General features: G+C 35.9%; 1 protein-coding gene and 1 long non-coding RNA gene across 3 annotated transcripts; both read left to right on the forward strand.

Annotated features, from left to right (window-relative positions):
* Positions 1-1,940: 1,940 nt before the first annotated feature.
* LOC145136133 (uncharacterized) lies at positions 1,941-3,231 on the forward strand. Of its 2 annotated transcripts, none has more exons than XR_013720250.1 (2): positions 1,941-2,653; positions 2,767-3,231. It is a non-coding gene; the product is annotated as an uncharacterized LOC145136133 (long non-coding RNA). The 2 variants fall into 2 exon arrangements; XR_013720249.1 differs by having other exon boundaries at positions 1,941-2,573.
* Positions 3,232-9,347: 6,116 nt separating this feature from the next.
* Positions 9,348-9,719, forward strand: LOC145140233 (uncharacterized). The gene has a single exon (XM_079073793.1). It carries the CDS (start codon positions 9,348-9,350, stop codon positions 9,717-9,719), a length of 372 nt encoding a protein of 123 aa, XP_078929919.1.
* Positions 9,720-13,253: the final 3,534 nt, after the last annotated feature.

Consider the following 13,253-nt stretch of genomic DNA (forward strand, 5'->3'; position numbering starts at 1 on the left):
CATGCTTATGAACTCACCAACATTACATATATTGACGTTTTTAAAATAACTTGTATTCTCAGGGAATCGTTAAGCGGATTGGTCAACAAGAATATGTGGAATTTGTCGTATTTTGTTATCACCATACATTGAATATTTTGGCATGTAATTTATGATACTATACTTGATGTAAACAATGACAGTTGTATTATTGTATGTGTGGTGATGATGATGTTATGTTTCATTTATATTCACTGTGATGATATTCCAAGATAAAGTCACCCAAGCCCCCGGACGTTTCCGCCATCTGGTTCGGGGTGTGACAGGCGATCAGGAGGTTGTGCATCCCATGACCAAGAAAATCCCGAGTCAAAGATTATATGTGCAACTTTACATTTCTTTTGTGATTCAAGTTGATATAGCTCCGGAAAAACAGATTTCAGTGGACCAACACCCAACCAATCGTCCAACCAAAAAAGGTGTGGGTTCCAGAATCTACCTCCCTTCTGATGATCTCTTCTTGTTTGATGCACAATTTGGCTAGGTCGTTCTTGATTTGAGCAATGTTGTTCCAAATACCTGGTGATGAGCATCTTCACAACTAACAAGTTGGTTTATTTACTAAGTTATGGATATGCGAGATCACTTGAACCCATAATGAAGACGTTTCTTTTCTGAGTCTCCACCACCATTTACAAATTAGCGCCATATTTATCAATTTTAGTGACCCAACCACCTAAAATATAATTTTTAAGCTACCTTAAATAAATGCATAACTTAGTTATCTTCCAAAAAAACGTAAATACATAACATGAAACATTTGTCTAACGACATTAAAGACTAAGGTACTGTTTGTTTTTTCTGAGGCAAAATGTTTGCAGTCTGCAGACCACATTTGCATACATCTGCAATAGAAGAGGTGGACCGAACGTCTGCAGTCTGAAAGAAAAAGACTGTTTGTTTTTTAAGATCTGAAGGTTGTTAAAATAAACTAAAATCTAATTAAACTTATTTAAAAAAACTTAAAATAGTTTTCCAATAATTTTATGACTTTATTATAGATAATTAATAAATGTTGATCAACTTTTATGTATTATTGTATAAAAGTGAAAATAAAATGACATGAATTAACGTATATATTAGATAAAAACCAACAAACTTTGGTGACAAAATTATGCCTAAACATTTTAATTAAAAATAAAATATTTAACACATAAATTGGATGGAAATAAACTTTGATTTTAAATGAAAATTTTCAAAATTTTCATTTACCTTTTCAATTAAATAATTTAAAAACCGGACATAAATATTTTTACCAAGAAATAAATGATACTGCATTAAATAATGTTTTATAAAATTTGACACAAAAAATATAAGATAATATTAATATTTTTTTTTTCATGTCTATATAAAAAGCTTCAATGACCTTATTGTAATTAAATATTTATTTATAAATTTGTCATAAAGGTCATTATTATGTCACCAAACTTTTTTTTTCTTTTAGTATTGTAATTTTTTTTATTAAAAATTGTTTATAATAGATAAAGTTGTAAAAAATCTAAGTTTAAAAAAAAAGATATATGTGTTTTTTTAGACTAGAAGATGTCTGAAGAGGTTTGAAGACTCTAGTCCACATCAACGTCAAGAAGTGGACGCGCAAACCTTTTTTGGTCTGAAGTCTTCAAAAAAAACAAACAGTCTGCAAAGCCTAATGCTTGCGCGTGGTCTGCGCCGCACAAAAAGAAGAGGTCAAGAAGATCTGCGGACAAAAAAACAAACAACACCTAAAATCCCAACCGAAAGATACGAATGATATTTTTAATTAAAGCAAAGGTATAAAGGTGCGTTAAAAATATATCTACAACTAAAATTGATTTTTTTTTTTGAATCAGCAAATGAGAATATGCATTAAAAGGCCCCAACATAGCAAGATGCTAGGAAAGGGGCAAACAACACTACAAACGAAAGATGAAACAGAAAAGAAAAACATTACAAATCGGTAAGAGGGTGGGTAGTCCAATCTAGACCATCTAAAACCACCTTTTAACATTCCTATGATTAGACTATAGAAACATAGTAAAATTAATTATGTTAGCCACTTTTGTAGCACACACCCTCTTGTTATTAAAAAGTCTTTCGTTCTTTGCCTCCGGAGATGCACCATAGAGATCCATAACAAGTACCCATCACACAATTCTTCTTATTAAGGGCCTATTTGTTTACCTCTTAATTAAAAATTTAACAGGTAACATCTTAAAAGTTCAATATAGCTTGTTTGTTAGTCTCTTATTTTTTGCCTCTTAATTTTTTAAAAGCCTCTTAATATTTCAGATATAGAGTTGTGTCTGAAAAGAAATAAGAGGCTAATGTTCCTTTTTTACCCTGCTCCGCTCCTTTTTCTCTGTATACTGATTTTCCCTCCCACCCCTCTCTATCAAAACGCCGACAACATCTTCTTGCCGCTGTGCCCTAATAAGCTTCCATTTTATTCTTCTACTGACTACACCACCTCGCCCCACTCCTCTGGTGGTCGCCGTCACCAGTGAACCACCTCCATTCAGCACAACCCACTAGCCCTTCGCCGCCAACAGCAGGTAACTCTTTCTTGCCCTAATCTTTTTCCGCCCAACGCTGCCCTCCAGCACCTACCCTATCTGAATCGGAATTACAACAGGTCAAAAATAGAATAAGAATGCATTTCTTCTCCTTCTTTCCCATGTGTTGCGTTTTGTTTCCTCTGTGTTTGTTTTTTTCCTTCATATTTTCTGGTTTAAATCGATGAAACAGATCAACAGGGATTTTTGTGATGAATATGATGGGTGGAATTGTAGATGGTGATGTTATAGCCGAGGAAATCAACCAAGATCAACAACTCTATTTGATTCAATTTGAAGGTGGGTGGGTGAGTAGAAGTTGATAGAGCCGTGAAATATGTGGTGATGATGATGAAGGTTAATGACAGGTGGTGCTCGGTGATGGAGATTGTGTGAGATGGGCAAGATGGTTGCGTGTGATGAAGGGGGTAATGGGATGTTAGGTAATGTGATGTTGGGTAATGGGATGTTGTGTGAGATGGGCATGCTAAATTTTGAGGGTCTTGATGCAGGTTCTAAATTTAGATGGGCAGGTTCACTTCACATTGATGTCTTTGCTTATTAATTCAAATTATTGCTTCACCAATTACATGTTCGATCATCCAACTTGGGAATTAATTTTAATTAATAATATGTATTAGCTTTTTTGTTTTTTTTACTACAATTGATGTTTCTTTTACTGGAATTGATGTGTCGGTTTTAATATGATATTTTTATTGTTGAAATGTTTGTTGGATTTGTTTTTAAAGTTGTGAATAGAGTGCATTAAATGTTGGTAAAATGTTAATGTAAATGTGAATTTCTCAAATTTTTGATAGTTTTATTGGGTATTTATTATTAATTTTAAACATAAGGATAAAAAAGTCATTTTATAATTCAACACATTTATTTAGATGATCTAACCAAACAGCATGTTAAAAGTTCAGATCTTAAAAATTCAGACTCTCTTAGAAATTCAGACCTCTTAAAAATTCAGATCTTAAAAATTCCGATCTTGCCAAACAGCCACAACATAGCAAGATGTTAGGAAAGGGGCAACCAATACTACAAACGAAAGATGAAACAGAAAAGAAAAACATTACAAATCGGTAAGAGGGTGGGTAGTCCAATCTAGACCATCTTAAACCACCTTTAACACTCCTATGATTAGACCATAGAAACGTAGTAGACTTAATTATGCCGACCACTTTTGTAGCACACACCCTCTTGTTATTAAAAAGTCTTTCATTCTTTGTATCCGGAGATGCACCATAGAGATCCATAGCAAGTACCCATCACACGATTCTTCTTCTTTAAGACTGTTACCCCAATGGACTGCACAAGACCAGAGGGAGTGGAGTACGGTTTCAGCCTACGTGACATGTGAAACCGCAGTGAACACCGCCCCGCTATGCGGTTTGGGGAGTGCAGTTTGGATGTGCGGCCAAAAATGAGAGTGCTCCTTTCTCTCTCACTCTTCCTCCCTCTCTCTTTCTCTCTCTTATTTTTCTTTTCTCTTTTTATGTTATACCACTCCTTGAGTGTGGTAAGAAAGTGTAGCAAAAAAGGGAGGGAGTGCCACTCCCTCCAGCATAATCTAACAACACTTCATAGACCGTTTGGAAGCTCGCCAAAGGAATGTTACACGGCCTCAAGAAGAGGAAACAGGTGACCATATTCTAGTCAAATGACCATTCGCTAATACAATTAAAATCCATGAGTTTCGGGTTGCCTTAATCCCACATTAATGTCATTCGTATTGAGACTATTTTAGGTATTTAGTTAATTATTAAACTAAGCATTAAATTTTTGTAATTTTTTTGAGAGCGAGTGTTATATATATTTAACAAGTAGTTAATAAGACTATCGTTCTGAAAAAACAAATACCAAAAACTATTCTTATAAACTATATGGAAATCTCCAGAAAAGTCCTAAAATTTTACCCTAATTTACGAAAAGTCCCAAACTAAATTTTGTTTACGAAAAAGCATGAATTACCGGTAAAAATGGCGATTTGACCCCTTTTTTTTCCGGTTTACCGGTTTTATTACTTACCTGTTTTACTAAATTCTCATTAGTTTACCCTAATTTGCGAATAAGTCCCAAAATAAAATTTACTGATGATTTGGCCATTTTCTCTATGTAACATACAGTTTACCGGTTTCATTGCTCACCCGGACCCCTAGTCATTAAATGAGATGATGAGATAGATATGTTGAGTTATATTGTTTAGCATAAAACTTGATATCCTGATATATTGTATATCTTTGTGGAACATAAAATGCATCCAACGAAGACTACAATAATTACATAAACTAACAATAACTGCGTTATTTTTTATGTTAATAAGAAATATCAAATTATCTATCTAATCTTATGTAACCCACTATATCAATCTCATCAGACATCAACTCATTTTCTGCCATTTTTTCTTGGAAACACACATTTTATTGGTTTCATTGCTGACGTAGATATATAGTCATAAATGAGCCGATGAGATGAGTATCAAATTTTACAGTAAATGTGACATTATATAACCCATCATATTCATCTTATCAGCTAATTTAATGACCAGGTGTCTAAGTCAGCAATGAAACCGATAAAATGTATGTTACATGAAGAAAATGGTCAAATCATCAATAAATTTTATTTTGGGACTTATTCGCAAATTATAGTAAAATAATGGGACTTTAGTGAAACATGTAAGTAATAAAACCGGTAAACCGGGAAAAAAATGGGTCAAATCGCCATTTTTACCGGTAATTCATGCTTTTTCGTAAACAAATTTTAATTTGGGACTTTTTCGTAAATTATGGTAAAATTTTAGGATTTTTCTGGAGATTTCCCTAAACTATATGTCAAATCAGATGATTTTTTTGTTTATGAAAATAGTAAATGAGTATTCTAAAGGGAGCTTATTCGTACACAATAATTTTTTTCCATATACCACAATTTGTGTTTTGAAATGTTGTATGGTAGAACTCCATAAAGCATATATTGTTGTGTATAGCGAAAAACTATTGTGTATAATCACTTCCCTATTCTAAAGCATAGTTTTGAAATTCCATTTCAAAATCTGTATTATTTATATAGTCGCTAAAATATAGGAAATCACTCAAACATATCCAAACAAGTGATTATTGATTCCAACCATAACACAAGTACTAAAAACTCTCTAAAATATGCCATTTGGACAGAACTTAATAATTTTTCAACATATATTAACATTCATTTAACTGCAAAAATAAAAAGTTTTTAAAAAACCACAGTTCATCCTCCATAATTTAACAGCTTTTTGAAAACCAAATACTGCGTACCATAATCAATAAAGTCAACCACTTATGCTTATGTGTTCATATACATCTATCGATGCGGTGTTAAATATGCATGCACATACACAATCATTCATGTATGATAATTAATGGTATAGTCGTATTAAGGTAAGACTTGATCAGTAGTAACTGTTGTTTCTACCTTTATGCATCCTTGTGTACATGCTTCTCCACTTTCAGTATATATATATATATATATATATATATATATATATATATATATATATATATATATATATATATATATATATATATATATAGGAGAGAGAGAGAGAGAGAGAGAGAGAGAGAGAGAGAGAGAGAGAGAGAGAGGCTAGAGGAGTAGGTACAGAACCGAAATGGGATAAAGACAGGAATATGACCCCCCATAAGGCCAAAACATGGTACACATTGTCTTTAAAACTAAAGGCTTTGTATGTATAGTAGCAGTATATATGCATGCATGCAAGCACAGTTAGTGTTGGGGACAGATCTGAAGCGTCCAGATTTATGTATTTTTATATATTGGAATCTGGGTGTTGTTACTGCAGTTGTATGATAAGAAGGTACAAATACTAAGAGCTTTTTTGATGCTTCATTCTTGACTAATTAAGAGAAGAGAGATGCTGTTGGTGTTGTTATCAGATTCAGGTACATAAATTGGTTGTGTTTCTACAGTAACTATATTAATATAAACAAAAGCTTCAATTGTACTACTGCTCTATGACAACCTTCCATTTAGATTTTGCCCTATAACCATTTGGATATAAAAATCTCATCTCATATAATTGACCCCACCAAAAATCACCAAACGTACGTATAGAATTCACTTATAAGTTTAAAAGAGTTTTGGATGTCATTAAGCGAACCAATGTATAGAAAAGTAAGATTCGTTTGGATTAAATTTGATGAAGAGTTTAACTAGAGTTTTTTTTTTTTATAAATAGATATGTTTCATAAATGCTTTGTAAAAATAGGACACTGTTAGTTTTATAAATAGATATGTTTCATAAATGCTTACCCTTCTACCCTGTTACTATAGCAAGCATATATGATATATGGCATGATGATCCTTTCTTCTATTTGCTGTCATTCTCTCTCAAAATGTGCATTCTTATGATTATATATCAAAACGGTTAAATAAATAACATACTGGATGCCATAGCATAATAAAACATTAGTATCATGTCCCTTTCTCATTACTATTGGTTATTAATAAGATGTCTTAGATTAGTGTGCAGTCAAGATTTTCACCCAACAGAATTTAATGAGGCTAGGCAATTGCACATTGTTGGCCCATTCCCATTACATATTTACTGAGTATGATTCTTCTGTATCATATTTAAACCAGAAAAAAAAAAAAAAAAAAAAAAAAAAAGTAAAGGAAAAAGAATGAACAGGGAGGCCTTGGAAAATGAAATAATAAAGCTCCAAGTTAAGCTTTCTTCATTTCTCCATTCTTGATTTGGTTTAGATCCCATTAAAAGGTTCGTCTCCATTTCTTCATTCTTGATCTGGTTTTGATAAGAAAGGTTGAAAATCTTTAAGGGGTATCTTATTATGCATCATAGGTAAGCGTTTGTTTATATAAATTCAAAAATGTGCTTCTTTTGTAAAAAGTTTTGATTTTTAATATAATTTTTATTTCCAAGGTCCGAAGCTATGTTTGCTGATCTTGGACACTTTTCTCAGTTGGCTATCCAGGTTTGCTGATCTTTATTTCTTAAAATGTAAGAAAAATATTATAGCAATTTATTTTTATAATTTATTTATGAAATATCTATTTTCTTCAGATAGATTTTACATCCTTTGTTTAACCCTCCTTGATTCTTAGATAATATATGGGGCAAGGTGCTTATTTATCACAACATCATTTAAAATGACTACAATACAAAATTGGATTCTATATTTATGTGAAAGGTAAGTTATTTAAACTTTGATATATGGTTAACTGATGGTTGGTTTTAATTTGTTTAGAGAATTTGAGGGTCCCGATGCTATTGATAGCCATACTGTTATTATAATTCTGAGTTTAGTAAGTTTTTATTAAGTTTTTATTAATGCACGTTTTAATAGTTAGCAAGAATAAATCAAAGTCATGTAGGCTATGCAGTCCGGGTCTCATGTTAGGTGGAGTTAGTTGCTAATTAGTCGCATTTTCTTGTGTTTAAATAGTTTATGCTTGTGTACGTTGAGGATCATCTCCTCCAATTTACTTTTCACTGAATAAAGCATTAAGCTTGTGAAATCCTCTGTTTCTTCCTTTTTCGTTTTTGTCACTGTTTCATTGAAGTCTTGAAGACACAGGTTTGTGAAAAACCTACATTTGGTATCAAAGCGAATCTGGTAGTGTATGCCCAAGTATCAATCTCGCGAAGAGATGACAGTTGGTAGCAGTGGTGGCAACAACGGAAATGGTGAGAAAGATGGTCAAGTTACACTCCATTATCTGATGCTGACAAGATCGAATTATGGTGCATGGGCGATCAAGATGAGAGTCTTCATGTTGGCACAGGGTGTATGGGATGCAGTTGAGCCCAGAACTGCAAATACCCTTGTTGAATCTAAGAAGGATAACATGGTGTTGGCAACCATTTATCAGGGAATACCTGAAGACCTTCTAATGGTGTTAGCGGAGAAGAAGACGGCTAAAGAAGCATGGCAAGCCCTAAAAACAATGTTCGTGGGAGCAGACAGGGTGAAATCAGCTCGAATTCAGACGTTGAAAGCTGAATTTGAAGCATTGACGATGAAAGAGTCAGAAAGTGTGGACGATTTCGCAGGAAAAATCACAAACATTGTAAGTACTATGTGAACACTAGGAGAGACGGTTCAAGAGTCCTATGTTGTGAAGAAATTACTTAGGGCAGTCCCAAGCAAATTTCTTCAAATTGCTTCGACTCTCGAACAATTTGGAGATTTAGACGAGATGTCTGGGGAAGAAGTTATCGGCCGTCTAAAAGCGCATGAAGAGAGAATGAAAGGATTTGGAGAAAGTGATGATCGGAAACTTCTCCTGACTCATCAGGAATGGTCAGAGAGAAACAAGAAAAAAGGAGAAGGAGATGCGAAATCCAAATCAAATCGTGGCGGTTCCAGTGGTTCTCGAGGCAGAGGCAGAGGTCAAGGAAGAAACAACAGTGGTGGTCGAGGCGGTCATGGCAGAGGTGATCACAATAGTCAGAAAAACTCAAACACGCATTGATCAAGCAGTTTTGACAAGTGCAAGGTACAATGTTACAATTGTCAAGAGTATGGTCATTATGCTGTTGAATGTAAGAACCCTAGAAAGGAGAGAAGTCATGAAAGTAATTTGATCCATGATGACAATGAACCTGCATTGCTACTCTCGTCTATTGATGGATGAGAAGAGACAGGGGAAGTATTTCTAAATGAAGAAAACCTGGAACCAGAGTTGAAAACAAAGGGTGGTTGATTGAATCAATCAAAGGTTTGGTATCTTGATTGTGGGGCCAGCAATCACATGACTGGTGATAAATCAAAGTTTAAAACTTTGAATGAGTCGATCCATGGCCAGGTGAAGTTTGGAAACGATTCCAAAGTAAGGATTGATGGAAAAGGCTCGATTGTGTTCAAGTGTAAAGATGGTGGAAGTCGAAAACTTGATAATATATACTATATTCCTGATCTATGTAGTAACATTATCAGTTTAGGTCAACTGGCGGAAGGTGGAGATGAAATAAGGATCAAGGACCCATTTTTATGGGTGCATGACTCGTCTGGAAAACTACTCATGAAGGTTCGCAGGTCAAGCAACAGACTCTACAAGATAGAGCTGGAAGCAGTTCGTGTCGTGTGTCTAAACATTGAAGCTGATGAGTCAATGTGGCTATGACATAAGAGACTTGGACACACAAACTTTAACTCCTTGAAACAAATGGTTGACAAAGAGATGATCACCGGAGTGCCAAAGATCAAGATTCCTTCATCGCCCTGTGAAGGATGTTTGGTGGGAAAATAGACGAGGAACCCCTTTCCAGCACAAGCATCGTTTAGAGCAAAGAAGAGACTTGAGTTAATCCACAGTGACTTGTGTGGACCGGTCTCACCACCCACACCGTCTGGGAATAGGTATTTTATGTTGATTGTTGATGATTTCAGCAGGGTAATGTGGGTGTATCTGATGAAAACTAAAGACGAAGCATTTCAAGTGTTCAAGAATTTCAGAAATAAAGTGGAGACCGAAACAGGAGAGAAGGTGAAAGTGCTGAGAACAGATAGAGGCGGTGAATTCTTGTCGAATGAGTTCACAAGATACTGCAAGGAGACTGGCATGGAGAGACATTACACGTCTCCCTACTCTCCACAGCAAAATGGAGTAGTAGAGAGACGAAATCGCACAGTACTGGAGATGGTGAGATGCAATTTGAAGACGATGACAATGCCAGATAGCTTGTGGGGAGAGGCAGTGTCACACTCTGTTTATGTCTTAAACATAGTTCAAACAAAAACGCTAAAGGACTCAACTCCATATGAAGCTTGGACTGGGAGGAAACCACAAATCAATCACCTTAGAGTCTTTGGGTGTGTAGCTCACATAAAGATTGCAAAGGGATATCTAAAGAAGCTCGAAGTCAGAAGCATGCCATTGGTCCATCTCGGAATCGAAAAAGGTTCGAAAGCATATAGATTACTAGACCCAGATACAGGAAAAATGTATGTGAGTCGAGACGTGGTATTCGAAGAAAAACGAGCTTGGAATTGGGAGAAAAGTGTGAAGATCAAATCAACAACGGGAATAAGTTTCACGGTGGAAGGATTTGAATTCACTGAAGAATTCTTTGAAGACGAAGAAGAATGGGCACCGAATGCTCCAAATCAAGAAAACGGGTCTCAAAACTCAAATAATTGGGGAATTGATGACCAATTAAGTGACTCGGTTCACCCGGATTATATTTACCCAATATCCCCAATAAACTCTCCGGTAACGCCCAATTCACCAATTTCCCTAGATTCACAGAGCTCTCACTCCAATCCTAACACCGCATCAAGTTCAACCGGCGGTGGCGCACCAAAACGATACAGATTACTCACCGATCTGTACAAAAACACAGAGCAAATCCACTTACCCCGTGAAGAATTAATGATGATGAGTTTCGATGAAGAACCAACATCATACGAAGAAGCTAGTGTAAAGAAGGAATGGCGAGTCGCAATGGAGGTGGAATTGGATGCAACTGAAAGAAACAACACATGGAGTCTGGTAGATCTCCCAAAGAATCGAAAGCCGACTGGATTGAAATGAGTATTCAAATTAAAAAGGGATCCGATGGGAAAAATAGTCAAGCAAGCGAGACTGGTGGCGAAGGGATACGTACAGAAACAGGGCGTCGATTATGGCGAGGTGTTCGCACCGATGGCTAGAATCGAAACAATTCGATTGATTCTAGCCCTCGCAACCTCAAATGGATGGAAGGTGCATCACCTAGATGTGAAATCAGCATTTCTAAATGCTGAGTTAGAAGAGGAGGTCTACGTGTCTCAGCCAGATGGCTATCAGAAGAAAGATGAAGCTCACAAGGTACTAAAGCTCTCTAAAGCGTTGTACGGCTTAAAGCAAGCTCCCAGAGCTTGGAACGCATGTTTGGATAAGTACCTGAAAGATCTGGGATTCAAAAGATGCCCTCAAGAGTATTCAGTCTACACAAGAAAGAAAGGTGAAAGTACACTGATCGTTGGGGTTTATGTCGATGATTTGCTAGTGACAGGGAGCTCAACTGAAGAAGTGAAGAAATTCAAGATGGAGATGAATGCAAAGTTTGAAATGAGCGACCTTGGGCTTCTAACATACTACCGGGGAATTGAGGTATGTCAACAAAACCAATGCATTACTCTAAAACAAGAGGCCTATGCTAGAAAACTGCTAGAGAAGACACGCATGCTTGACTGTAATCCTACAAGATGTCCCATGGAGCATAAGTTATCATTAACCAAGGAAGGAGATGGAGACTTGGTGAATCCCACAGAGTATATGAGCATTGTAGGTGGACTCAGATACTTGACCCATACAAGACCAGACATGTCCTTTGCTGTGGGTGTGGTTAGTCGTTTCATGGAAACACCCACCAAAGTCCACCTGCAAGCTGTAAAAGGAATACTAAGGTACATCAAAGGAACTCTGGACCATGGTTTGATCTACACACAGGGAGAGACCAAGATCATAATATCAGGATTTTCAGATAGTGATCATGCAAAGGATGTAAATGACAGGAGGAGTACAGGGGGCATGGTTTTCTATGTGAATGGGAACATGGTCACATGGTCATCACAAAAACAGAGATGTGTAGCTCTGTCCTCGTGTGAGGCTGAGTTCATGGCAGCCACTATGACAGCATGCCAAGGTATTTGGCTAAGAAGATTGCTAACAGAGATAACAGGTCAAAATATTCCTCCAGTAAGGATGTTTGTTGATAATAAATCAGCCCTAGAACTTATGAAGAACCTAGTGTTTCATGGTAGGAGTAAACATATAGATGTGAGGTTTCATTTCATCAGGGAGTGTGTTGAAAATGGGGAAATTGAAGTTACACATGTAGATGGGAAGGAAAAAAAGGCAGACATGCTTACCAAGCCATTAGCCAGGGTGAAGCATGATGAAATGTGCAGGATGATTGGCATCAAGAAGATTGGAGCTCAGAATTAAGGGGGGAAAATGTTATTATAATTCTGAGTTTAGTAAGTTTTTATTAAGTTTTTATTAATGCACGTTTTGATAGTTAGCAAGAATAAATCAAAGCCATGTAGGCTATGCAGTCCGGGTCTCATGTTAGGTGGAGTTAGTTGCTAATTAGTCGCATTTTCTTGTGTTTAAATAGTTTATGCTTGTGTACGTTGAGGATCATCTCCTCCAATTTACTTTTCACTGAATAAAGCATTAAGCTTGTGAAATCCTCTGTTTCTTCCTTTTTCGTTTTTGTCATTGTTTCATTGAAGTCTTGAAGACACAGGTTTGTGAAAAACCTACACATACTTGCTGCAGTTGTTGGAAGCCAATTTCAAAGAAGAACACAGAAACGCTCCATTGCCAAAAGATGATCAAAATTTAACATGGTGCAAATGTGAGGTATGGTTTTCTTTCTGTTTGAATACAAACTTGAAGTGAAGCATAGTAATTAACTAATATTACAATTTTCACCTCTAGAATCACCGTTTCTAGCAGTAGATCTTTCACAACTCAACTGTCAGAAGCATCCAACAATAGGTTTCTCCTTTTAATAGTAGAATACTATTACCAAAACCAATGAAACTGCATGTTAGTGGTGAGGCATATATGTGGTATGACATGGAGGGTGTTTTCATCACCTTGTGGAAGACAATGGCGACCTCGAAATCCATTCAAAATGCCGCAATGGTCTGTTTAACATTTTTA

This window comes from Lactuca virosa, chromosome 9, assembly GCF_052849685.1.
Source record: "Lactuca virosa cultivar CGN04683 chromosome 9, Lactuca_virosa_CGN04683_v6, whole genome shotgun sequence".
Classification (NCBI taxonomy): domain Eukaryota; kingdom Viridiplantae; phylum Streptophyta; class Magnoliopsida; order Asterales; family Asteraceae; genus Lactuca; species Lactuca virosa.

What these genes read in the sequence shown, in the direction of transcription:
- LOC145140233 (XM_079073793.1), top strand. Translation starts at nt 9,348, where the DNA reads ATGACTGGTGATAAATCAAAGTTTAAAACTTTGAATGAGTCGATCCAT.